The sequence below is a fragment of the Podarcis vaucheri genome (assembly GCF_965113315.1).
Source record: "Podarcis vaucheri genome assembly, chromosome: 17".
NCBI classification, from domain to species: Eukaryota; Metazoa; Chordata; class Lepidosauria; order Squamata; family Lacertidae; genus Podarcis; species Podarcis vaucheri.
This window is the reverse complement of record NC_138755.1, coordinates 9,408,103-9,435,754: the sequence shown is the minus strand read 5'-3', so window position 1 is coordinate 9,435,754 and position 27,652 is coordinate 9,408,103. Positions and strand designations below refer to the sequence as shown.

Genomic DNA, 27,652 nt, shown 5'->3' with positions numbered 1-27,652 from the left:
AGTCATAGCCACAGAACAATATCACACAATTTAGCAGTAATTTATGGCTTCGGAATTTATTTTTGAGGCATAGAGGCAATACTCCTGATCCCTCTGCAGTGGGCATGTGCTGAGGAAAGAGTGGGACTCGAGACAGGATTGTTATGAGGGTAGAGGGGGAAGACAGTAGTCAATTTCATGGTTCATCGAAGAAAACGGGGGTTTAGACAGGTGATACTGACAGTTTTATTGATGTTCAAACCAGCAACAATTTTGACCAACATTCCTATGATAAGGTGAAGGATGAGCTAAACTGGAGGAAACTCTGCAGTTCTGTGCCTGTGCATCTCAAGTTCAAGGTCAATTTCACTGGATATTTGAGACTGAAGCCAAGTACCAGGTCAGCTTCTTGGTGAGATCAATCAGGATATGTTCAAGTGCAGTCAGTTCAAACTCAAGCTTCAAAAAGGTACATCAAAGCAGAATTTTCCTTTTTTACATTTTCCTATAAAGATTTGCGAAAATATGTCAATTTGATATTTCTCACCAAATTAAAAAAGCAAAGCAACCCCCCCCCCAACGTTTAACAAAGAGATTCTGTATCCCTTAATACTAATGGGTTTCCTTTAAGGGGGGGAAATGTCCTTAAAATGCAAGAATCTTTCAAACAACAGGTAAATCAAGTTAATACTAGAAAATATGAATTTCCTTAAAACTTCCACAACACAGAAAATGTTAAAAATGGAATTCATTCAATGGACACAAGTGCCCAAAAGCCGCTTTTAAAAGACTCGTGTTTCAAGATGTTAATGTTAAAACAATTTGAAATTAAACTCTGCTGAGCAACGTGTTACATGAGTGATGAGCCCTGCTTAGGCAAGTCCGGGGAAGCGAGACGGCAAAGGCAGTTCAGCCACTTCTCCAATTCTGCAGAGTAGCCATGGGAAGTGGGACAAACTTAAATAGTCAAAGGGCCCCAAAGGGCAACTGTTCACCAGGCCCCAGTCCAGTACTACTTCTGAGAATTAATTTAAGAAGAGTGCCAAAGAGCTGCAGTTACATGGTGGATGGCTGCTTAGCAGAGGAGGATGAAAGGTAATACCAGGGCTGGGAAAGGGGATTTATGTGCAACATTACAAGGTATTCCTCCATCGTGGCACAGCCTCTTCCGTGCAAGCACAGCTATCAAAAAGATCATCAGAAGGCAGGTCACCCACGTAGTGCAAGCAGCTCTCTGGAACACGGATGAAGCACTGGACTTCTTTCAAAGGCCAGTGGAAAGGGAAGGGAATAATACTACTGACAGAATTAGCTGATGAGCCCAGACATATTTAGGCATTGTAGCACTGTGCATTGGTGGGGGGAGGGAGGAGGGAGGGATTTGCAAACAAAAGAGCAATCTGTTTGCACACACGCAGTCAGCTCAGATGGGAGGAGGTCCAATCGAACCCATCTGCCATGTCAACCTTTCCCTGAACATCCTGCTTGCCAGTCCAAGGACTGTCGTGGGATGCAGCTGGGCTGAAATGCAGCCCTTGTTTCTTGGGGAGGGAAAGAGGAGAAGGTGCGTTAGTTCTGCTTTTTCCCCAACTGCCCAGTTTCCAAGGTAGAGTATTTTCCTCCAGCCAGCAAAATTGCCTGGGACATTCTAAAATCATACCATTCCCCCATATCCCAATACGTGCCCCTTTAAATAAACGAATATTTATATAGAGGATTTTATATAAAACTCTTTTCTTTTATCACTCGTCATCAAAGTTCTGACTCAGCAGGAAGTTGGCCGCCAGGTTCTCATTCTTCTCGCAAGCAAAATAGGCCTGGATCACCAGGCTCTCAGGGAAGCCCAAGGCCTTTAACTAAGGGTGGGGAAGGGAGAGAGAGAAAGAGAAAGAGGAAAGGAAGGGGAAAAGTTAGAAACGCTCTGATTGGCAACACTGTGCGTCCTACAATCTCACCTTTCCTGTAAGGAGCCAACTGCCAGGAATGCTGCCAAGGATGATGATGATAAATAATAATAAAAAAGGTAAAGGGGCCCCTGACCATTAGGTCCAGTCATGACCGACTCTGGGGTTGTGGCGCTCATCTCACTTTATTGGCCGAAGGAGCCGGCGTTTGTCTGCAGACAGCAGACATGTGGCCATGTGGGTCATGTGGCCAGCATGACTAAGCCGCTTCTGGCGAACCAGAGCAGCACACGGAAACGCCATTTACCTTCCCGCTGGAGCAGCACCTATTTATTTACTTGCACTTTTTGGTGTGCTTTCGAACTGCTAGGTTGGCAGGAGCAAGGACAGAGTAACGGGAGCTCATCCCGTCACAGGGATTCGAACCGCCGACCTTCTGATCGGCAAGCCCTAGGCTCAGTGGTTTAACCCAATAATAATAATAATAATAATAATACTACACAGACCCCCCCTTATGGGAGATCCCAACATGCTTATCCTGTGTTGGGTCAGGTCTGGGCAAGGCGAGTAGCAAAATAAGGACCATGGCACTCTACAGCATGGGTCACCACAGGAGCGGAGTAGGCAGACATCATTAGTAGGACTAGCGTAATTATCAGTTCAGCTGCAAAAAAGGCTCGTTCTTGTGTTGTCACCCTTCATGGAGGAGGCACACGAAGAAGGGCCTCAGATGATCTCACGGTCCGGGCAGGTTCATAGGCTCCCATACTGTGGTATGCCCTTCTTCTTCAGTTGCCTCAAACATAAGATATATATATTTGCTCAGGCTTTCCCTGGCCCTTAAGACTGGACCTTGTTATTACTGAACTCGTTTTTATAATACAGCTTTACAGGTTCTTGTTTTTCTCTCTGCTTTCGTGATACTGTTTTATTGTTTATTTGTTTGTACACCACTTAAAGATTTTAACATATTAAACAGTTTGGAAATGTTTGGGGGTTTTTTTTAGAATCATCAAATATTTCAGTACAGAAAACTGGCTTGTTTGATGCAGAACTGGCTTATGAATAACCATGGTTCTATAGCCTTAAGGTAAAGGTAAAGGGACCCCTGACCATTAGGTCCAGTCGTGACCGACTCTGGGGTTGCAGCGCTCATCTCCCTTTATTGGCCGAGGGAGCCGGCGTACAGCTTCCGGGTCATGTGGCCAGCATGACTAAGCCGCTTCTGGCGAACCAGAGCAGCTCACGAAAATGCCATATACCTTCCCACAGGAGCGGTACCTATTTATCTACTTGCACTGGTGTGCTTTCGAACTGCTAGGTGGGCAGGAGCAGGGACCGAGCAACAGGAGCTCACCCCATAATGGGGATTCGAACCGCCAACCTTCTGATTGGCAAGCCCTAGGCTCTGTGGTTTAACCCACAGCGCCACCCGCGTCCCTCTATAGCCTTAGAGAAAGACAAAAGCGAATGAAGCAAAACCACATGTTCAGAGCTCACATGCCAATCAGTTTATTGCCAGGCTGCTGGCACTTCTTGCCCTAGAGCTCCTGTGCTACCCTCAGACTCTACTGCGGGGCTGACTAACCTTGTGAGCCCTGAGGGAGTAGTTTCCAGCATCCCTGCCCATAGGCCATGCTGGAGGTGGCTGGTGGAAGCTGGAGTCCAACATTATCTGGAGGTCCACAGGTCAGTCAGCCTAGCTCAGGGGTCTGCAACCCGCGGCTCCGGAGCCGCATGTGGCTCTTTTACACCTTTGCCGCGGCTCCGGGGCAGATACTAGCGAGGGGAGGAGGCGCATTGTGCCCCCGACACTCCCCACTGTGGCGGGCGCTGTACTGGCTGTGACGTCGCATGGGGGCGGTGCGTACGTTAGTCACGCACCATCCCGACATCACCTTCCCGCCCGCTGTCAGATTGGAGGGCAGTGGCACGCGTGCTTTAAATGTCGCAATGGTTTTGCGGCTCCCAGGTTTTTTTCCCTTCGGAAACGGGTCCAAGTGGCTTTTTTTGTCTTAAAGGTTGCAGACCCCTGGCCTAGCTCTAGCCCACACAGCAAGGTGATGGGGAGTGACTTATAACACTAAGCAATAACCTGACAGTCCCACCCTTTCCACTGTACCCACCAAGATGCCTCTGTAGCCTGCAGGAACTAGCGCAAGACGTAGAGGCCACCACCCTGGCCGCTTAACTGTTCTGTATCTCATGAGGGAGCAAATCCTACAGGGAGAAGCTCCAGTACAGAGAGCAAGAGACTTCCCTTCTTGTCCCCGCCCCAGGCCACTGCTCCCCTCTTTTACCCTTTCTATGGCTTCTTTTTCCTGAGGCGTGACTTGGATGTAATTCATCTGAGGGGCTTCCTCCCCAATAGCACCCATCTCTCCTTCAATGTCTGCGATGTCAGGTACTTCACCCAGTGGTTCATTGAGCATCTGAATGAACTGCTCCTGGTGTTGGCTGATTTGCTGGAGGAGGAGGAAGAGAAGCACTTGCTGTTATCAATTAACACATGCCTACACCCCGCGACCCCTCAGGGCCCCTGGGACAACAAACCTCACACAAGCACCTCCAAAGGACACCAAACCCTCACAGGAGACCCTCCAATTCGAGGGGAAGAGAGGAGACCTGACCTGCCGTCCTTTTCTCCTACGTTGAAGTCCTCACTCTTATGCCACTGAATTTTCAATATGTTGTATTCATAATCCTCCTCCTCTAGCCACAATACACACTGCATCCACTGTTAAAGCTTGCCCATATATAATTAAGGCAAAGCAAAGGAAGATGACTGAGCCAGCAGTGATCACCCTAACCCAGGGGTCAGCAAATGTTTTCAGCAGAGGGCCGGTCCACTGTCCCTCAGACCTTGTGGGGGGCTGGACTATATTTTTTTGGGGGGGAATGGACGAATTCCTGTGCCCCACAAATAACCCAGGGATGCATTTTAAATAAAAGCACACATTCTACTCATGTAAAAACACCAGGCAGGCCCCACAAATAACCCAGGGATGCATTTTAAGTAAAAGGACACATTCTACTCATGTAAAAACACGCTGATTCCCAGATCATCCACAGGCCAGAATCTAGAAGGTCATTAGGTCAGATCCGGCCCCCGGGCCTTAAGTTTGCCTACCCATGCCCTAACCCAAGGCCTAGGGTAGGCAAATCAGGAGAACTGGGAGGAAACTGAGCCATGAGGGTTGGCAGCAGCATTTAAAGTAGGAACCCCAGGGAAGCAAACACTCATCTGAGAAGCAGGATCTGGCTGTACAGGTCAATGACATGCAAACAATGCATACAACAGCACAAATGGTGCTGCCTAGGCGGGTTAGCATACCCACTAGGCTCTGTTGTGCCTGCCTTTTCTGCTGAAATACCAAGCAACACCCAGAGAGATGCTGAGTCATGCTGCCCATGCTGGCACCAGCGGGATCTCAGACCAGTGTAACTTTGACCCATCTGGTTGCTCCAAGGCTGTGCCCAACAAACTGAGACAACAAACAAAGCCCGTCCGCTCAGTTACCTGCAGCAGCTGAGGGTTCTCTTGGCCTAACTGCTGGAGCAGGGCTGGGAGCAGAGCTGGGTTCTGCTGGATCACCTGACGCATGTTCTGGAACTGGGGCTGGTCTCGCAGAAATTCCAGAGGGTTCTCTCCTGTAGATCCAATGAGTGTTAAAGCCATGCATGCGAGCAGAACAGCAGCAAATGGGGGAGGGGCTGCGCATGTGGATAGAGAGAGGAGTGCATATGAAGCCATCAAGGCGCAGCACTCTCCCAACACGCCACTAAGCAATGCACTGCAGCCTAGTTAGGCACAACGGTTACTCCCCATAGTCCACCGCTCCAGTAAACTCTTTATATGAAAGGAGGGGACACACACCTTCTGGTGCCGACTGCTCTTGAGGCTGGCTCTCCTGGATGGAGGCTCTCTCTGGTTCTGGGCTACCTGGGATACCCTGCAAAGTTAAAGAAAGCAAAGTTAACGGAACTACTTCCAGATCATACACTTTTCAAGATTCCATCCACAGCACACTAATGGTTACGTGGGAGCCGGTTGAAGTTAAATCCTTCGAAGACAGAGGTCCTGTGGCTGGGACGGGACGATATGGGATTGAGGGGGCAACTCCCATCTCTTGCGGGGGTGCAATTAATGCCAGCACCGTCCGTTAAGAGTTTGGGTGTAATCTTCGATACCTCCCTCTCTATGGAGGCGCAGATTACAGCTATAACAAAGGTGGCATTTTTTCATCTCCGCCAAGCTAAGCAGTTGGCCCCTTATCTCTCTTGCCCTGACCTAGCCACTGTGATCCACGTGACTGTCACCTCCAGACTGGATTATTGTAACTCGCTCTACGTGGGGCTGCCCTTGAGACTGACCCAGAAACTCCAGCGGGTGCAGAATGCCACGGCGAGACTCCTTATGGGGTCTTCGCTGCGAGATCACATTCATCTGGTACTATACCAGCTGCACTGGCTCCCGGTGGAGTACAGGATCAGGTTTAAGGTGCTGGTTTTAACCTTTAAAGCCCTATACGGCCTAGGACCCTTGTACCTACGGGACCGCCTCTCCTGGTATGCCCCACAGAGGAACCTACAGTCTGCAAATAAAAACATCCTGAAGGTCCCAGGCCTCAGAGAGGTTAAGCTGGCCTCAACTAGAGCCAGGGCTTTCTCGGCTGCAGCTCCAATCTGGTGGAATGCTCCGTCACAAGAGACTAGGGCCCTGTGGGACCTGACATCTTTCCGCAGGGCCTGCAAGACAGAGTTGTTCCACCAGGCCTCTGGTCAGGGCGAGGCCTGACTCTCTCCTCTGGCAACCTGCACAGAATTTTGCTTAACGGTTGCCATTAATTTGATTTTAATTAATTTTTATAATGAAATGTTTTTAGAATGTTGGATTATTTGATTATTTGATTGTTGTTAGCCGCCCTGAGCCCGGCTTCGGCTGGGGAGGGCGGGATATAAATAAAATTTATTATTATTATTATTATTACACCCAGAGACTGACGGTGTGCGGGAACTGTTCAAGGCAAAACAAACTATGAAGGCAGTTTCTGTTGGGGCAAGACTTCCAGTGACAGGGGGGAACATTTCTGGTCTCCAGATTTCCTTCTCCAAGTCCAGTCGTGTCTATTGCCTGCTCACATCTCTTCAGTTTCAATTTTATTTTCCAGTATTATGTGACTAAGGATGTTTGCTTACTTTTACAAAATGTTCATTCTGATAGGATTTTTTCTGACTTCCAAATTTAGTTTAATGTAGGAGTGCAAGGATCCAGCCCTCAGCCCTTTGCAAAGTGCCCAACTAACCTCACAACTGTTTAGATAAAGCAAGCTCCTTGGTTGGCATCCGTGGTCTTCCTCTGTGCTAAACTAAGCAGGGGAGACACCAGAGCAAGCAAGATGCACAGAGCTGAGAAACCAGTATGGAGCCATCCTTCTAGAGGATCTGTCTGAGATGGTTCAGAAAGCATGGTGCTCTGCCTCTTTCAAGCAACCCAGGCTAGCAACAGAGTTGCAGCAGCAGTGAGCAGAAAATGATTATAGCACACCAGTGAGGTGGAAGGGAAAAGAAGCCAGGAACACCACTTGAAGAACTGGCGGAAAGCCCAAAATATATTGATGAGGTTAGGACAAACCCAGCATTTCTCCTTACCGTTAGCAGGTATTCCACAGCCCGGTGAGGGTTGTTGTAGCTGGCCCGTAGAGCTGCCACCACCCGCTCTCGCTCATAGCCCATTGACATGATTTCATTCAGCATTGTCTCATACTCTGAGCCAGTAACTGGAAGCGGAAATGGAAGACAGTTTGACGTTAGGGGAAGAAAACGTGCAACTATTTCCACCTGACCCATGCATATGGGAAGGGGAGCAAGATGGGCAGCTGGACTGGAAAGCAACAGGTCACTTTGCCATTGCCAGCATCCTCATTACAATGTCTGCAGAACCAGGAAGCCTTGTACTCTTGGGGCTTTGAACATCAGTAAGCTCCAAAGTTTCAAATCCAGTTTCTATTCCCAGATCTTCAAAGTCCCTCTAAAGGCTGAAAACAGAATTAAGATCTCAAGCCTCTTTCCACCCAGAGACGACCCTCTCAAAAGCCCCCCGAGTTTCACTAATAAATCTCATTCCCCTTACAGAACTGGAGGCTGCATCAGGATTCCTGGGTTTTAACTACTAGACTACTTCCAGAAATGGGGATGGAATCCAGAATTTCCAGTTTCCATGGCCATAGCTCAAGTGCTAGATGCTGCTCCTTATATAACACAACCACAAAAGGGCAAGCAGGTGCCCACTATGCCATAACTTTGATGGAAAGAATACAGGTATCGGTGGCTGATGACAGAATTTGGGGGTGAAATCTGCCGAACTGTTCCCACAAGCAGTGTTCAACTATTAGACCCAGGATCCATCTTTAACCCTAACCTGCAACATGAGACCCACTTAATTTTTTTTACTATGTATGGCTTTCTTTTGCTGCCTTTTCTCCCCTAGAGCAAAAATGATGGTGCAGTCTCAGTTGTTGCAACCCATTTGTGGCTCCCAGCTAACGCTTGCATGCCGGATCCCCATGAAACAGTGGTGGAAGGAGAAGTGTTTTAACCACTAGAGACCGTTAGAGGGCAGCACTTCCTAAGTTATGCCGTGCTGTATTGTATTTATAAGTCCATCAACCATGGATCTGAAGACCATAGAAATTTACCAGTCAAAACAGTGGAATAGGGAGAGAGTGGTCCCAATCTTATAAGAGCAAACTGCAGCCAAGGAGCTGAGAGCTCTCCCCTGTGGCAAGTGAAGGAAAGGCGCTCACCTACCTAAAGTGGAAGCTGCATCATCTTCACGTCCCATGCTACCTGAAGAGGGAACAGAGCTGCAAATTTAAGAGAGAGAAATAGTAGCTGGGTCCTTTCAGATAACTGGCCAAGAAAACTGAAAAGCCAAATATAAACTAAGCAACAGAACAGCTGGTTTTCCCTTCAGTCATACAATCTCTCTCCTACCCTATGGCTGACAAACAGCAGGCAACTGCTTTGCCTAACGATTCTTACCACCACCGAGGCTTGGAGTGCAACTACAATCGCCACATTTCAGGGGTCCTGTTCTGAGAGTGGGTAGTGGTGCTAAAACTGGTGGTACGAAGCTATGAAGCAACAGAGGCCAGGAGAGGAGGGCTGCTCACCCCCAAAACACATGCTCTTATGTACCTTCTTGTTTCCCGCCCCAATCCTGCACCCTTTTTATAGCCATCTAATAACACCAATTAGCAACCCAAGCTGCATTCTGACATCACAGACCCTCACCTCCCTCTTCCTCTCCAAGACTGAGATTTGAGGCACCTAGGCTGTGTGGTCTGCAGCCCACTTTCAAACCCACTCAAATCTCCACGTGTGCAGAAAGAGTTTCCATGTTAAAGTCCTCAAACGTAGAGGAAAGACTGGCAATAAAATCTAACAGCTAAACAAACACAAGACCACAACTGGCTGGTCCAAGTGATGGTAGGCTAATTCTGTGTCCCATTAGCATCTGCTCTGGAAGTTATCCCCCAATCAGTTTAACTCCAAACTCCAAACATTGTTGGATTTTCAGAACCAATCATGATTTCCAAGGCCTAGAATTTCTCCCTCCATTATATCATTCCAGCGTCACCTACAAAACAAATGAGAGTGCGGAGGGTGGCAGGGCAAGCCAAACTTACCCAACTGATTCCTGGGGGGAAACAGTCACTGTCTCTTCAGGAGGCTTCTCCTCACTTGTTGGAGTTCCTAGTGGGGGTGAAACAGTAGCTGCTCCAGGCAGCAGCATCTGTCCAGAGGATGGTGTAGGCTCTGATGGAGGCGCTGCCTCACTTGGTGAGGGGACAGGAGCTCCTGAGCCTGTTTTGTTCTGAACAGAAAATCAAAATGAGGCTTAAAAGCAGATACAATGCATTTCTATCCCACAGAGAAAAGCAAAGGGGATTGTCCTTCAAGTTAATTCTGAGAAACCAAGAGAAGCTACTCCTGGAATTTTCAATGCCCTGTAATCGCCTTTCTTGGATGCGCCCACACCCCAAGGCCGGAACCTGCACTGTCAGAAACACGCACCAAATCTGCTTCCTAGCACACCATCCTTTGAACCGCAGCAAGGCGGGGAGGGGAGGGGAAGCTACTGAAGCAGAATCAGTCTTCTGTTCCAAGGAAAGCATTCCCATGAAGTAATGGAGGTGCCCAACCATACCTTGGTGACCATCACCACCACAAAGTTCTTCTCATCAATCTTGTACTCCTTGATAGGGACATCATCACTCAGGATCTTGCCAGCATAGATAAGCTTCTGTCCCGACACTGGGAACGCTTCCTTGCCCTTTTCAGCCTCAATCTTCTCCTTAAGAACTCGGACCTGTGGGTCAAGACCAAACTGGTTCCACCATCTGTCTTGTACTGAACGCCTGAGAGTCAAACGTTTTCCACCCCAATAAGCGTGGCTGTAGAGATATTTGAATTGGTCCGTAAGCCACATTCTTCCAGCACAGTGAACTCTGTCCCATATCTAATGCTCTTCTGAGTACTGTCTTTACTCCTAATGAGGAGAGATGGGTTCAGAAAGTCCCTTGCTTCTAAAAGCTTTTAGGAAAGCCAAACCTGTTGCCCTGCCATCTATAAATACCAAAAGCAAGAGCAGACACAGACATCATGGTACTTTCACCAGTTCAAAAAAACTACCCCCCCACCAAGTACAATTAATAGGCAATCTTCCCAGCTTCTGGGACTGCTCTCCATTCCCACAAACACAGTACAACTCCACACCTCTGTATGATTTTATGATTATATGGTGCTTGGCAGCATATAAACACTACATTCTGCACTACTGTCAAGGTTCAGGGAATCCTTTCCCTCCCCTGGTGGCAGCAAAAAAAAAGCAGGTGACAGGAAGAGTCCTTACCATGTAATTTATTCAAGATTTACAGAGCAAGACAAAGGAATGTAGTCCCTATCCATCAATGGCGTTGCTCCAAGTAAAGTCCCACCCCCCTACGTCGTCCCTATTCTACGTCACCCATGCACCAGCTAATCTACGTTTTCTGCCTCTGAGCTCTCTGTTCTACTACTCCCAAGGCACGCCTGGTTCTGGGAGGGGGTAGTCAGGAATGCTTTCTAAAGACACTGAGTCTGTCAGCTGTCTCTTCCCTGGTGCTTTTTCTTCTTCCTGCTGTTCCTCTTCCAATATTTCCTAGCTTCTGCCCTCTGCAGCCTCTGAACTATGCTGCTCTGCAAACCACTGTTCTAAATCTATACCAGGCACAGGCAAACTCGGCCCTCCAGATGTTTTGGGACTACAACTCCCATCATCCCTAGCTAACAGGACCAGTGGTCAGGGATGATGGGAGCTGTAGTCCCAAAAATATCTGGAGGGCCGAGTTTGCCTATGCCTGATCTATACTGTCCTCCTGTTCTCGGGAAGGTTCAGGAGAAGGGGGGGGCACCATTCAGTCCAGCCCCTGACAACTACATTTGTAAGAACTCAATTGTTTCATGGGGCAGCACCCAATCTTTGTACCTCCCTGCCTATTGAGATCAAGCTGGCACCTTCACTGTACAGTTTTCAGCGCCTGTTAAAAACATTCTTGTTTCAAAAAACCTACGCAATGCTTAAAAAGTTGAGGTAATTTTAGTATTTTAATTTTCGTATGTTTTAAATATGGCCATGGATTTTTCTTGATTTTCTTGCTTATCTTTTTGTAAGCCGCTTTGAGATTGTTTTTGTTTTGTTTTTTTACAATCAAGCAGAGTAAAAATTTTATGTAATAAAATAATAATAAGAAACAATCATCATCCAAAAAGAGAAGGTTCAAAAAATGAAAGGAGGTCTTGGATTTAAACAAAAAGAAACTTCCTTGATAGGGCACAGAAAAACTTTCACCTTTGTGAACAGTCAGCAATTGCACAGTCAGTGGTTTAGGTTAAAAAGGAATTTCGCAAGATGCACAGGGAGGCAGCTGTCCTCTGCATTGTGTGGCTGTCTCTCGTGAAGGAATCCCCAAAGCTGTTTTACTTCTATACTTCTGTGCAGGGTGAGACGATGGATGAATGGTCCTGCCCTGGCCGTACAATTAAATTTTGATAAAAAGAACTCAGTCCACCAGGATGCAACATATACCTTGCACGAAAGGGATCACGCAGCTTGTGACAAAAAAATAAATATTTTTTCCTTTCAAAAGGTCATGTTTGGGAATCCTTACTAAAACAGTTTTGGAACTTGAATCAAATCAGAACATGATAAAAGCTAGCAAATTGGTTAAGTTCAGGGCTTATTCATATGTAGGTACTGGTGTTTGAAAGGATTTACTTTGTTCCACTGAAGTTAAAAGCAAGTTGCCAAAGAGGCATGCCTCTTGACCCACAATAGGCAGAGACTGAAAAATAATAATGAATTCTTAGCAGTTACCACTCCTCCTATGTGTTCTTCCAAAATTATATGACAAGGGAGGAATCAAGGTGATTACTCCAGATTTATGTTACTTTGTATTCATATTCAGACTCACTTCATTCAAACAAAAACAGATGAATCAGTATAATGTTGAAGCACAGGAGGCAGAAATCTACCTATAAATAGCATGGGTAATAAAATACATAAAACACTGATTTAAAATCAAAAACTGAGGAAAGATAGACATTGGTGGTGGGAAAGAAGCTACCAAAACAACAATAAATCTGATAGACTGTGCCCTAGGACAGTTGGTCGTGGAATTGATCAGAAGAGTGGCAACCCTGGACCTAATCTTGAGTGGTGCCAACGACCAGCGGAGAGATGTGTGTACCGTTGAACCAATTGGGAATAGTTACTATAGTGCTATCAAATTCAATTTATATACAGACAATTGCCAAGAAAACCCAAAGGTGACATTTAACTTCAACAGAGGGAACATCCCAAAAATGAAGGAATTGGTAAAAAGGAAGTTTAAAGGCAAAGTCAATAAGATCACATCTCTCAAAATGTTCAGGGGTTGTTTAAAACCACACTAGAAGCTCCGTTTAAATGTAAATAGCAAATAAAAAAGGTACCACCAGGGCCAAGAGGATCCCACCATGAATAACAAGCAGAGTTAAAGAAGCTATCAAAGGCAAGAAGGCTTCCTTTAGAAAATGGAAATCTTGTCCAAATGAGAAGAAAACAGAACACAAACTTTGGCAAAAGAAATGCAATTGAACAATAAAGGATGCTAAAAAAGAATCTGAGGAGCATCTTGGTGAAAACATAAAGACTAACCGCAAACAATTATTTAAATACATTGAAGGCAGGAGACTGGCTAGGGAGGCGGTTAGTTGGACCTTTGAATGACAAGGAAGTCAAGGAATGCTGAAGGAGAAAAAGGAGATTGCAGAGAAGCTGAATGAAATATTTGTATGTATCTTCCTGCACAGTAGAAGATATATGGGAAACCCCTGTAGATGAACTAACTTTTAGAAGGGAACCTGCCAAACTGAGACAATTAGAGGTGAAAAGATACAAACTTCTTACAGGCCCTTATTGAAAAAAATATAATTTGACAATTGCTGAGTCTGGGTGGCATCCAGCCAAGAGTTCTGAAGAAACTCAAATGTGAAAATACTAAACTTCCAACAAAAATATGTAACTTGTTCCTAAGATACCTGCCTCCATACCTGAACACTGGAAAATGATCAATGTAGTGCCCTTTCACAGGGAGGGAGGGGGAACTAGGGGCAGGGGTAATCCTGGAAACCACAGACTGGTTAGCTTAGCATCTCTTCCAGAAACTGGTTGAAAGCATTGTTAAAGACAGAATTATCAAGCATACAGAAGAACAAGTCTTACTAAAGCAGAACCAGCATGGCTTCTGTAAAGGTAAGTCCTTTCTTACTAACATTTTCAGTTTCTTTGAGAAATAAGCATATAGATCAAGGTTACCAGACGTCCCCATTTCCCGGGGACAGTTCCTGGATTTACAAATCAGTCCCCTGACAAAATCCAGAAAAGTGTCCCCAGATTCATTGAAAAAAAATCTGGTCACCTTAATATAGATAGAGGTAACCCAGTTAACAAATACTTTTTTTAAAGCTTTTGACAAAGTACATAAGGTACCTCATCAAAGACTCCCAAGCAAGGTTAGCAGTCATGGAGTAAGAGGAGAGATGCTCTTCTGGATCAGTAACTGGTTAAAAGGCAGGAAACAGATAGCAGGAATAAATGGACAGTTCTCCCAATGGGAGGGATAGTACAAAGTGGAGTCCTTCAAAGTATTGGGACTTGTGTCATTTAACTTGTTCACAAATTATCAAGGAGCAATGAAGTAACCAAGTTTGTTGATGGCGCCATTTTTTTCAGGATGGGCAAAAAAAAAAATATCTTAGTTTCACACATACATTTATGGGATCTTAACTAGCAGCAACTGACCAGGAGCAAGATGGATAGCTTGATAAATATATTGACTAAGAGTGCAGCAGCTGTGAAAAAGGTGAATGTCATGCTAGAGATCACTAGGAAAGGGATTGAAAATAAAACTGCTAGTATCGTAATATCTTTATACAAATCTATGGTGCAACCACACTTGGAATACTGGGTACAGTTCTGGTTCTTCCTTCCTCTTAAGAACAGAACTTGGGGCTATCCATTGAAGCAGAATATTGGAAGGTTCAGGACAGACGAGAGAAAGCACTTCTTCACATGACACAGAGTTAAGCTATAGAATTTGATCCCACAAGAGGTAGCAATGGCTACCAACCTAGATGGTTTTAAAAGAGGATTAGGCATTGATAGAGAATATGGTGGGTAGTCATGGCGGCTGTGCTCTACCTTCAGTATCAGAGGCCATATGCTGGAAGTAACAACTATGAAAACAAAATGATGCCAAAATAACCAAAATGTAAGCCAATAGGTTGCACTCATGTTCTGCTTGCCGCAGCCTCTGTGAGAACAGGATGTGGGACTGCATGTGTCTTTGGCCTGGCCCAGCAAACTCTTATTATGTTCTTGATGGGGGGGGGGAGATTTCAGCACTACAAATACTAGGCAAGGCACCCAGAATAGGAGATGCTAAATCGGAAAACCACCAATCTGCATCTGATTTTGAGCTTAAGCACGTGCTGGGAAAGCTAGCGTAGGGAGGAGGGGGTGGAAATGGGAGCAGCCCCTTTATAGATGTTGGTGTAACTAGCTATGTGTTACACAGCACAGGGTGTGTATGTGGAATTAAGAATAAAGCACGACTGGAAGGAAGGCGCCCGGGGCGCGAGCGTACGCGTGTGTGTTACGTGCCCAGCGGCAAACAGATCAGGATCAAGGACTGTGTCTACACGTGTGTATTGAGAGAGAGAGAGAGAGAGAGAGAGAGCGTCTTCGAGAAACCCCTACTTGACAGCTTTTCCTGTGTGAGCTTTGTGGCAAAACAAACGAGGCTGTTCTTTAAAGACTAACTTCTAGATCGGGAGAAGTTGAAGGATCGCCTCTGTAAGGCGACCCGGGGGTGGACTGCTTCCCTTTCCCTCCCCACCCCCCGAGGAATCTCCTACGAACGAGAGGGGGATCTGGAAAGCGAGAGGCGAGGAGTACCGCCCGCTTAACCTGCAAGACGAACGGGGGCTCCTGGCGCAAGAGGGTTGGGGGCGCTGAAGAGGCCAGGGGAAGGAGAGGGGGGTGGGGAAGGGGAGGAGGAGGACGACCCGCCGCCCCTCACCGTCTCTTCAGGCTCCATGCGGATCTTGAAGGTCTGCTGCTGGAGGGTCTTCAGGGTGACGGTCACAGCCATGGCGGGCGGGCGGGCGGGAGGCAGGGGAGAGGGCGGCGGCGGTAGCGGCGGCGGCAACTGGCGGTTCCTCCCAACGGACTCAGCTGGGGGTCCCCCACAACAACATGCAACTTCACGACGCCGCCATTTTAATCGCGTCCGAGCGCCGCTTCCGCTCCCTGACGGGCCCTTCCCACGTGACAGGGGCCAAGGAAGACAGGCCGAGGTGTTCCTTAACCATAGAGTCAGGAAGGCTAGAAAACGCACGCACACGCACGCACGTTTCCCGGCTTCCGGTTCGTTTCGGGGATTTCCGTTTCGCGCGCCTTCTGCGCAAGAGAGTACCGCCGTGGGAGGAGGGGGCGATTTAAGTTGGGGGTCGCTTTCGACGGGGATTTCTTTTCTGGGCATCCAACGTTAAGGAACAAAGAGGAAGTGATGCGGTACGATTTTCCCGTGGGAGGACTCGGGGTTTACTTCCGAGTAGGCGCCTCCAGCCTGTAAATATTGACAGGGCGACTGTACAATGCACGACTGGCGCTAGTTCCCCATCGCCTCCTTGCCACCCTTCTTAATTATGGGTATATTTGCGTTTCCATTGCGATTCGGTATTTTCCGCAGGTGAATCAAGGTCCTTGTGCAGTACAGCATCAGCTACTGACTTTGCCTCTCTAGGGTATTAAAGGCAGCCGTTACATTTGCATGCCAGGTGAAAGAATGGCTCTAAATGTTAGCAATGATGTTGATTTCAGACAGTGGAAGCAGGTCTAGAATTTTGTACTGAATGGGAGCCCAGCCACGTGACAAGGACACTGACCATAGCTTTCCTTCCCTATGGGGGAACTTCACCAAAGCAAGACTGAATACTCAAGTGATTCTCCTAAAAGGAAAGCCTTGCCTGTGCTAGAAAGTAACTCAATTCCTCATTGACAAGGGACAGGCCACAGCAGCTTTCCATAGGATGGGAGGATAGCTTCAGGTAAGAGTCAACTAGAGAGTAGCCATGCTATCATTTATTTTCTACTATCCTATATTCTCTTTCAAGAGTAGAATTTTATATACTCTTAAACCACTTTTTGGCAAGTGACCTTGCTTTGCTATGGAGCACGTAGTAGCTCAGAGCACAACAATCATCCAAACACAGTACAACACAACAAATCTGTTTTATGGGCCAGACATGAAGTTTAATTTAATAGAAATTTTCTTCAATCTTCCATACATTCAAGTGTGAACAAGTGAGATGACTCCTCGTGTTAGTCTCTTCCTCCATAGGCTCTTCAGTTCCTAGCTCTCTGCCCGGACACATCTAAAGCAGAAATTTATCACCCCCACCCCTAGTGATCCTCCAGCTGAAGCTCTGCAATGACCACCACCACACCCTGACACACACAAGGCTGTCATATGAAATATCTAAAAGCTAAGGGTGCCATCCAAATTGGGTTAAAAGTAATAGTTTGCTTTGCCCATTGCGCTTTGTGCTTTTTTAAAAAGCACCTGATTTGTCTAATGGGCACAGCAGCAAAAGTGACCATTACTACTCTTAGAACAAGACAGGATTGTCAACATCCGTTGTCTTACACATCATACAATACTGGTTGTCTCAATTTTGTTTTCCTGGAAGCCATCTAATATTCTATTCCCAGGTATCCCACCCCTTTTAAGTATGAAACCACCATTTGGAGCTTCAAGTATCTTAAAAGGATAAGCAAAAGGGCAGGCAATACAGGGGAGTTCTGCTTTATGGACATCCATTTCTGGAGGGTGACTGGAGTCAAACTTTAGTGAAAAAGTGGCCATATTCTTAAAAAAAAAGAAAAAGATGGTCAATGGCATCTTCCCCATTTCAAAGGGTTATGTTCCTACAGTTAGCCACCTTAGGACGCAGGTTCTAGTTCTCCCTCTACACACATGAATGAATAACTGATGACATTTGGGAAGAGGGTTAAGACAAACAAACACACCAATAAAAAAAAAGTTCTTTTGTCTCATAGAGACATTACTGTTATCCCCTCTCCTTTGTTGGGTTCAACCAAGCAGACTGCATGGTACAGGCCCAGGGCGAGGCTCAGCCAACAAGCACACCTAACCACCCCTAATCACAGCTCATCCTTCAGTGGGCCATCTGTTTCTTCCTCCTCATCCTTTTCTTCCTCTTCCTCCTCATCCTCTTCATCCTCCTCATTATCTTCACCCTCCGGCTCATCGTCTCCTTCCTCTTCTTTCTTCTTCTTGTCTTCTTCCTCCTGCTTCTTTCGTTGCTCCTCATCTTGCTGCTCTTTCATTTTCTTCTCAGCATCCTAGTGACAATTTAAAGGGATATATGTTCTTGAATAGGGGTTATCATATTAAGTAGGACTCAGTAGTATGGTGCTAAAGGCTTGAAAACCATGCAGCTGCTCTCATCTCTCAGCAAAGATATATAATAGAAAATGTAACTTACAGAAGTTAGGCGATTGCTACAAGCTTTGAGTGTTTGTTCATTCCATACTTAAAAACTCATGGAGGGCAGATAGATGAACAAATACAACAGATAGTCTAAATATGGAGGTTTGATTTTTGCTTACTGACAGTTTCCCATTTGTGCACAATTGGCAAGGGGGCAGAACAGGGCAGGCTTATGCACATCCCATTGATGGATGCAGTGCCTCAGAATGCAACCTCGCCATGTAAATGGGGAGTTGCTTGCATATGAACGGGGGAAGGCCATCACTTCCATACCTTACCACTGTGTTTGACAAGGCACCTGACTATTAAAGAGAAGCTTGAGCCTTGGGCTCTGATCCACCAACTAACTTAGCTTTCTATATCCCACCCTTCAGCATACTATACGTCCAGGGCTAATCATGAAGTATTAAGAACATAATGATAAAAAGTAAGGAGCAGCAAAATAAAAGCAGTTGAAAACAAAAAAAACCAAATTTGATCTCAGAATAGAATCAGAGTTTAAAGAGACCTACCCGCCCCCCCAGTAGGGCTGGGTGATATTTGGTTTTGAATATTGTGCCATATCACCAGCTAAATACTGTGACATTACAAACATTGTGGTATACCAGTATAAGGATGGAGCAACATTGGCTGGCTTCATGGTTTTTCCTGTATCATTTTTGCCAGCGCCTGCTTTTATGATGCACTGCCCCCTGCTTGAGGCAGGGGAGAGCTGAGCCAGCAGAGCTAATACAGGCTGCAGGAATTGAGAGAAGCATTGGTTGGCTTCATGGTTTTTCCCACATTGTGATTTTTGCAACACACACCAGCATTCGTGATATTTTGCAAGGCCAAAAATTATGAACCCAGTATCACAATATGGACTTCAAACCGGTTTTGGACAATATATCATAGAAGGAATGAGATTGAGGCCAAAAGTCATCCTCAACATTTTAACATAGTCCATAGCAGTTTCTAAAGCTCAGACTCTGGAACTTGCTCATTTAAAGTGGAGATGAAGATTATTCATTTAAAGCACTTTACAAAACCTAGGTAAAACTAGATGATGTGGTGATGACCCTAGCCATAAAGATCAAGAAAAATTACTCCTCACCTTGGTGGCACCCCAGGTTTCATTGCCAACTTCTTCAGCAAATTTCTCATCATCAGTAATCAGGAAGTTGTCAAAAATGGTGCCAGACTTGACCTGTAGCAAACAACAACAATGAGCTCCAATGTTTCTACATAACTCTAGGTGTCTCGGACAGCTTATAAAGCAATGAAGTGTTTCAGCATCACTTCCAATCACACTGTAAGTTGGTTTATAATAATAATATCTTTATTGTCATTGCCCCCTCTCGGGGACAACGAAATTAAATCAGCCATAATTTCTCCACCATCCGCTCCAGGTTCATTTAAGTATTTACACTCTACTTTTCTCTCATAAATCCTGCAGCTGAACACAGAATAAGACAGCACAAAATTGCCAATAGCAGCTGCTGCTTTTGATACCACATTCTGAATCAAGACCACCTTAATAGCATCTTAAAGCGTCTTGGATAAATATTGTTTATATGTTCTCTTTTATTACTACATCGTAGATATGGCATTCCTATAATTTGGTGTCTGTTTGGACACAAAATTAGATTTGAGACTGCTCACAACTTCTATTAACATTTATATTACTTATTTCAATAATTTTTATCCTGCTTCTCCACTAAATGAATGCTTGAGAAAATTGGCAGCTGTGGCAACTAATTTATCAAGTTAGTATGTTTTCTGTTAAGTTACTTATAGTTTTCTATGTCATCAAAGCATACACAAGAGGAGTATAATATACAGTGGTGCCCCGCAAGACGAAATTAATTCGTTCCGCAATTTTTGCCGTCTAACGAATTTTTCTTCTTGCGAAGCACGGTTTAAACGGTTTAACAAAGTCGCAAGACGTTTTCGTCTTGCGAAGCAAGCCCATAGGGGAATTCGTCTTGCGAGGCAAATCGCGAATGAAAAAACCTTTCGTCTAGCGAGTTTTTTGTCTTGCGAGGCATTCGTCTTGCGGGGCACCACTGTACAACAATCCTGAAAGGCAGGAATGCCACCAGTAGATCCAGAATACTTTCAGATGTTGGGGCAGGAAGCATTGGAAAAACAGGAAACTATGCAAACTTGCATCCTTAGCTAACATTCTTCTATGCTTAACATCTGACCTGAACTTTTTAATAGTAAGCTTCTAGCCAGGTATATGAATGTGGTAACTTCTCTTATGTTGTTTGTTGTGAACTGAGCATGGAGAAGTGGGATATTGTATCAAGAACTCACCTGCCACAAGTCCAAGCCAATGACACCAAAGTTTTCAAAGAAGTAAAGGTCGGGATCAGGAGTGTACTCAGGATTATCTATCTCGGGATGAATCCATTTCCCTTTGTAGTTGGGGTTGTCAATCTGACGAGGTTTCCACTCCCCCTGCAAAAATATATTAATAAAAAATAAAAAATATTACAACTGACACACAGAGCCAGTTTTAAAATAAATCTCCAATACTTAAGTGGCCAGCGCGTTTGATAATTTAAGCATGGAAGGGACAAAAGAATAAAAAATGAATGGTTTACATTAATTCCAGTTTTAATTCAACCTTCTTATACATGTATGTGTACATTCCACATAAGGCTCTGGTGGAGTTTTAAAAAAAAGGACACCAATTACTGTACTTTTCAGTGTATAAGACTAGGTTTTTTTTACTAAAAAAAATAATCATGTTTAAGATATGGGGTCGTATTATACATGGATTGTGCATGGGGAAACGTGGGATTGGTTGATGCCGCGAGCCGGAGATTGTGTGCAGTGTGTTATTGTTGTCTGCGGCAAGGTGATTGGGTGTCACTGCGGCAATTGAGGGAAGACCTTAGGAGGATGTTGTGACGCGCATGTTAGCATTGGTCAGGCAGGTGAGTGATTTCCCCCCAAAAAAGCTCAACAACTCTGGGCAACCTCCCCTCATTTTCTTAATTTTTAGTCCCCCAAAATAGAGGGCGTGTTATACATGGAATTATACATGGAAAAGTATGGTATGTTCATATTCCTGTCTTGTTCAAGACATCCAAGGATCAATTTGATTTTTTCCACCTGGATCGTATTATTAACTTCTTGTTTTCAACATGTCTATAACTACCTACCCAGAAAAACAAAGATAACACTGAAATTTTATCTATAGCAAGGCCATCTTAGACCAAGAGCTTGAAGTCTAACTCCAGTATGATAGGCTAGTGTGATGGTTCTAAATCCATAGTAACAAACCCTCTTTGCATTAAGAGGTGTTTCAAGGGCAACCCTAAAATATTCTATATTAAAAATGACATTTTGATTAAAGACTAATCATGGTGGACATCACTTTAGAAGAGGCATTCATCTGTGTAAGGGAAAAGGGGGTGTCTCTTCTAAGACTGCTTTCTTTTAGAAGTCTATTACTCAATTAGAGGCACTTAAGTGAGGAGTTTGGTGGTGTGGCTTTAAAAATGAAAACATCCAACACTGCAGCCTTAGCCACTATTTACCTTGTATTCTGGATTTTGGATTACTGGTGGTTCCCACTCGCCATCCATCTCTTCATCCCAGTCCTCAGGCTTCTTGGCATCAGGATCAGGAATATGTTCTGGCTTATCCCAGTCCTGAAAGCAAGTTGGGGGGAAAACAGGTATTAGGCAACGTTATCACCCAACCAAGATTGGTATTGCCTTCCTGCATTGCAGGGAGTTGGGCTAGATGACCATCAGGGTCCCTTCCAACTCTATAATTCTATGATTCTGCACAGCTATCAGTTGAAGCTACAGTGTCACACTCTCTTCTCACCCACTCACAAAGAACACAACCATTTCCCCAGCTCCCTCTTATTGTCTACCCCACAGTTGAAACTCTGGTTTCAAGTCTGGTGCCTCTGTTTACATTGCTCTTAAGTGCTGTGTATATTCTTGGTGCTATACCACCACTAGTACACACTAACCTCTGGTTTTGTGTCTTCAGGATCATCTATCTTAGCTCTTTCATCCCAGTCATCTGGTTTCTTTGCCTCTGGATCCTTAATTTTCTTGGGAGGCAGGAAATCCCAGTCATCCTCCAAGCTGCCAGACTCCACTTTGTTGTTGTCAATCTTTACTTCATAGGTGTTATCAGGCCGCACGATGAGGGTATAGAGATGTGTAAACTCGTCATCCTGTCAAAGGAAACAGCTTAAAACTGAGGATAACAGATTCCCTTTAGCCTAGGGTGGAATGCTTTTCAGCAAGGAAAAAAAAAAGGCAAATTTAAGTCAAGCTTCCCACTGATACTGCATACATTTCCTAAACTATGGCACAAGTCTGACTACTAGACCATGTTAATTTACAATTAAACAGAGTATTATTTACACAGCTTCATTTGCAAAATGATTACATTTTGCATGCTTTCATTTTTTACCTATGGGGAGTTCCTTATTCCCATAGAGCCTCTATTGTGAACAATAATTAAATATCAAAACCTGCACACTGGACAATTCTCCTATTTCCAAACAAATGCCCACAATTGTTTGAGGCAAGGCTGAAATTTCTGGGTAGATTCAGAGTAGTATTTTAATGATATAAAAAATGAATGTTAGAATGTAAATAGTTGCATCTGATAAATGAACAAAAGTATCAATTTAGACAAAAGACTCATTTAACTCTATGTTACAGAGCACCAACACGTTAAATTAAGAAATTTCATACAGTATTTATAAAATTAGACCCAATGGTAGGCCTATGTAGAGTAGCTCCATTGAAAATAATGGCCAGTGATCTCATTGGGTGCAGTCCAATAATAACTTTGGGGAATACAACCTAATATCTGGTTTGATTTAATTTATTATCAATTATATCCATTTTTATCCATACTGCTTTCTTTCTAGGATCAGAATTTCAAAAGGACTTTGCTCAGTTAGGTCTCCAGACACTCACTTTACAACGGATGTCCTTATTGATTAAGACATTTTTGCCTTTGTAGTTGAAGATCACATGAACTTTCTTGGTACCTGGGCCACAGATATCAGGACCTGCATTAGAGACAAAGGGCATAGGATTCATAACAGAATTAAAATTGAGGCCCACACCCAGATGATCAAAAGTGGGCAGCAAGCATTCAGTTTAGTCTCAGACTAACACCACAATGCCCACTTACAAGAATACAGAAAAGACTCAGTTCACTACTGCATAGCTTAATCATTCCCCAATAACAAACAATATTTCTCAAATTAGGTGCCATTCCAAAAGCAGACTGATGTAAGTGTTGTAGAATGGTTTCCAATGCTTGCCTAGCACCATGCAAGGCTATACCCCCTGCCCTCTAAAAACCAAACACCATCATGCCCATTTACTAGGATACATGGAGGAGGCCCAACGGAAGGAGCATCAACCCTCTATTTGCTGACTGGGCCTCTTGTTGACCCCCTCCTACAGCCTTATAGATTAGCAACCACCCAGACAAGTATGTATTTCAAGCAAGCACACTCACCAAACATGATGTTGTACTCAGAATCCCCATGCATGTCCTCTTGGTTCAGGGTTGAGGGGAAGAGTTTCACATAGCCACCTCCACAGTCAATGTTTTGTTCATGTTTCACTGTGAACTGGACCACCAGGGTCTTATCCTTGTTGCTGAAGCGATCAAAGGTAGCAGAGAGTGCATAGAAACGAGCATCCTGACTTGTCTGAAGTCCTGGGAAGATGAAACACAGTCAAGGTGTATATAAGAAACGGGGATATTATTATAGATGACAATAGTGTGCAAATCTGATCATACAATACCCTCACAGAAACCCTCAAGTTTTTTATTACCTGGGGGACCAGAAGTGGAAGAATAATCCAATGTTTACAAGTCTGTCTACAAAAGTTGTGGCAAGTGAAAACTCAGGGATGGCCTGATATACTACCATTTAATAAGGCAAGCCTGATCCTGTGCAACACTGCAATCATCACCTTCAGATTTAGGACTCCATTTGTGACTGAATTAAGAGAACACAGTCCTCCAGAACATCTCCTTACCTTTGTCTTTCTCTGCATCTCCATAGAATTTGCCAGCAGTAAGCTTGAATTTCCCATAGTCAGACTTGTGCTTTGATTCTACCCAACGGTTTGTCCAGGCATCTAAAAGGAACGAAAGGAACAAATTTTGAAACTAAAGAGCTACAATGATTCACTACATACATTTGGTTAACACTGGGCTACAAATGCTCCCAAGACCACAGAGGGCAAATAAAACCATTCAAATGCAACATGTGGCACAAACATTTTTTTTCTGTTCAGTTACAAAAATAATTTTTGCAACAAGCTTACAACGTTTTTGCAATGTTGCAGTGACCCTGTACAAGGAAGCAAAACGTCAGTCAAAATCAGTCAGTTTTGGTTACAAAAATTCAGGCCCCACCTTGATTCTTTTAAAATCAACTTACCACTCAACTTGAAGCAAGTTAAAATGGATACAATAATGGAGTATCTGGTATGATGACTACAGGTATGAGTTGGGTCCAAAACCTTGCTCTTGGCCATGACATATAATGGCAGTCCCAGGACAAGATAGTCTCAGGACAAATGCCCAACACAACATCGACTTTGCTTGAAGTGATTTAGCATATAATGGGTTGTGACAGATTTATATGTGGCCAACATCCCAACCCCTTTTCAACGCTGTGATGCATATGAGATCTGTATGCTGATTCTGCTTTACTTGTTATTAAATGACTTCCCCTGTTGGCTACTGCAGCTCTTGCCAATCTGGCTCACACCAGGTGTTTTGGGAGCACAATTCCCCAGCAGGCATGCACCAAGTTAGTGAATTGTGGTTTACTAAATGGTCCTGTTTTTGTGGGTTCCCTTGATCTTTCCTCCCAGCCAGATCTACTTCACAAGGTTGTGGAAGATCAAGCTGGCAACATGAATTTGACCCATCGCTCATTAAAAGGGTGAAATGCAAAAAATGAGCAAATTCTGATCATGTGTAAGTTAACACATTGAGCACAAACTGAACTAGAATTTGTTAAGATAAAACACTTGTCTTAACCTGCAAAATCCTGGCAACAATTTCAGCAGTGAATAATAACATGCTTTGCCTGATCACTGCAGATGCAAATGATCTACCTAATTTCTGTCCGCCATAAATTGCCTACATATAATATGCTACAACAGAAAAGCAGTATTAGCACCTTCACTTTTGGGGTACTGGTCCCATTTAAGACAGGGCACTGCAACTGCATGGCTTTCTAATGAAACAGCTTTGCTATGAAAAGTAATTAAAAAATGTGTAATTAAAAGTGTTCAGATCCACAAATGAAATGATTAAGACATAATCCTATACGTGTCAAAACCATATGCCAATGTGTTAAACGTGGTTTACTCCAAGTTAAATGGATGAAGATTGCAGCTTAAATCTCTACAAAGAGGAACAAGAGAAAATGCATGTCAGACGCTCCACAGCAGCTGGGCCTCAATACTGGCAATTTCAACTGTATTATCAAAAGGCTCTACTGGACAGCAGTGGTATACCAATAACTAGTATTGAGGTGCTAAAACAATCTAAACAGCTTCCATTCCCATCTTGCACCAACACCCATTTCAATCCTTATTGCCATGCACATAACACATGAAAACCACCATATTTCTGTAGAGTTCTTAAGAGAAAAACCAGCTGGCAGTGTCTACACTGCTTTTCAATTCTCTACACCAGGATGCACCTGTCATTTTCGATACTCCAGGAATGGGCGGTCTGTGTGTTCTAGAGACATCCCCACAGCGATCTATTTAGTCCGTGTTCTATATCCCCATGGCCCCTGCTGATTATGGCTTAATTACCAACTCCCCATCGCATCCTAGGTCTAGACTAGACACAACAAGACCTATGTCCTTGTCACACATGCAGTTAAGGTGGCATCCTCCCCAATGTGTATGCATGTGTGTGTGTTGGGGGGGGGCGGTTATAGCAGGTTCCATCACATCTGCTAGCTTCTCTCAAGCGAGGCTCTTAAAAACAGCAACTCAAAGGCAGCATATGAAACTGCTCCTGCGAAATGAGAAGAGTATTGGCAGGCTGAGTTGCTCCTGAAAAAATGGGAAGGAGTGTGTCAGAATGAACGCATCAAGTTCCCCCTCTTAAGGTGCAAGGCTTCTTAATTGCCCATTTTTACCGGGGGGGGGGAGAGCAGCCATACGTTCCTCTCCACATCCTGCCCTTCATGTGACAGGATCCTGGAGCTCCCAAGGAAGCAAGCAAGCCCCTTCTCACTCCCTACACCAGCCTTAAGGGACGCTTTCTTCCTCCTGGTTCTGACAGCTGCAGCGCTCCCCCCCCCCACTCCCCGAAACCGAAACCCGGCCCGCTCCCAGTCGTGCCTCGGCCTTTGCTGGCTTAAGCCGCAGAGGAGCCTCCACCCCTCAAGCCCACCCCCAACATGGGAATAACGCCGACCCCGTCCGCCCTCACGAGGCCGCATCGCGTGGAAATACTCGGAAGGGCTGCAAGGAAAAGCGAATATCGCGATCCTGTCAGACGACACTTGACAATTCGGGGGGGGGGGCAGAGCCTCCTAAGATGGCGGGGGGAGCAATTACGTCGATGCGCCGATCCCCCCCGCCGCCGCCGCCGCATCTAAGCCTCTCCTCAGGCGGCACAGCCCCAAGCGAGGCCCGAATCACCGCGGCCCAAGGGAAGCCCACCCGGCCCCCGGGAGCCTTCAACCCGGCCCCCGGGAGCCTCCAACACGACCCCCCCCCCAGCCAGCAGCGACCCTCACCTCCGTCCCCGAATTCCTCCCTGAAGTACTGGGCAGGCCCGGCCGACGCGAGAGCCAGCAGAGAGCAGAAGGTGAAGAAGGGACCCATCGCCCTGTTTAGATTTTATTTCCCCGCGAGGCGGCCCTTTCAAGAAGAGCAACAGCTTCGGTGACGGACACCGACGACAGAGCAACTGCGGCCGGCGAGGAGCTTTCGGTGCCCTTTTATAGGGCTCTCCTCCGAACGCCCGCCCACGCCGCGCTCCGATTGCTCCATCCGGCCCCGGCCGGCGCTGCTATTGGTCCGCCGGCAGCTCCGCGGGCTGGGCGGCACCCCCGAACGTTGGCGTCCCAGATGGCTGCTTCTTATTGGCCGCCGGTCCCGGCCAATGAGGCACGACCACGCGTTCGGGGGGAGCCGCCCCCCTCCCCTCCGCCGTGGATGCGTCACCCGATCTTTTTCCCTTTTTTTTTCGCAACAGCCCCACGTGAGCCTAGAGGGGTTTTAAAGGGCCAGTTCACGGCAATCTTTCCCACGCCCACCCCATCGCCTCCCAAGCCAACGCGTTAACTGGGATAGCCATATGCAGAATGTGTTCCCAGCACTAACAAGCACACCAAGAACAGCTGAATCAGCCTTGAGCTATCTAGCCAGGCACTATCTAAATCAGGGGTCAGCAAACTATATGAATCTATAAGGCCCATGCAGATATAGTATAAGGTCACTTGGTGGGGTTCTTCACTGAGCAGGTTTACAACACAGCCTCCATCCCAAAGACATTTCTATTAGGCAGGACAACATCTCATGAGGCATCTGATGAAGTGCACTGTAGTCCAGGAAAACGTATGCTTTAAGAAAT

General features: G+C 45.4%; 2 protein-coding genes across 3 annotated transcripts; both read right to left on the bottom strand.

The window, feature by feature from the left end:
• Positions 1-29: 29 nt before the first annotated feature.
• RAD23A (RAD23 homolog A, nucleotide excision repair protein) lies at positions 30-15,795 on the bottom strand. Of its 2 annotated transcripts, none has more exons than XM_082204998.1 (9): positions 15,551-15,795; positions 10,096-10,257; positions 9,575-9,762; positions 8,694-8,728; positions 7,536-7,663; positions 5,761-5,836; positions 5,404-5,534; positions 4,184-4,348; positions 30-1,835 (listed from the first exon to the last, which is right to left on the bottom strand). In XM_082204998.1, the coding sequence occupies exons 1-9, from the start codon at positions 15,620-15,622 to the stop codon at positions 1,722-1,724; spliced, it is 1,071 nt and encodes a 356-aa protein (XP_082061124.1). In that variant the 5' UTR covers positions 15,623-15,795; the 3' UTR covers positions 30-1,721. The 2 variants fall into 2 exon arrangements, with proteins under 2 accessions (XP_082061124.1, XP_082061123.1); XM_082204997.1 differs by having other exon boundaries at positions 8,694-8,749; positions 15,551-15,793.
• Positions 15,796-16,763: 968 nt separating this feature from the next.
• Positions 16,764-27,001, bottom strand: CALR (calreticulin). The gene is made up of 9 exons (XM_082205045.1): positions 26,814-27,001; positions 24,073-24,174; positions 23,543-23,746; positions 22,990-23,084; positions 22,023-22,232; positions 21,577-21,690; positions 20,345-20,488; positions 19,140-19,232; positions 16,764-17,898 (listed from the first exon to the last, which is right to left on the bottom strand). The coding sequence occupies exons 1-9, from the start codon at positions 26,899-26,901 to the stop codon at positions 17,698-17,700; spliced, it is 1,251 nt and encodes a 416-aa protein (XP_082061171.1). The 5' UTR covers positions 26,902-27,001; the 3' UTR covers positions 16,764-17,697.
• Positions 27,002-27,652: the final 651 nt, after the last annotated feature.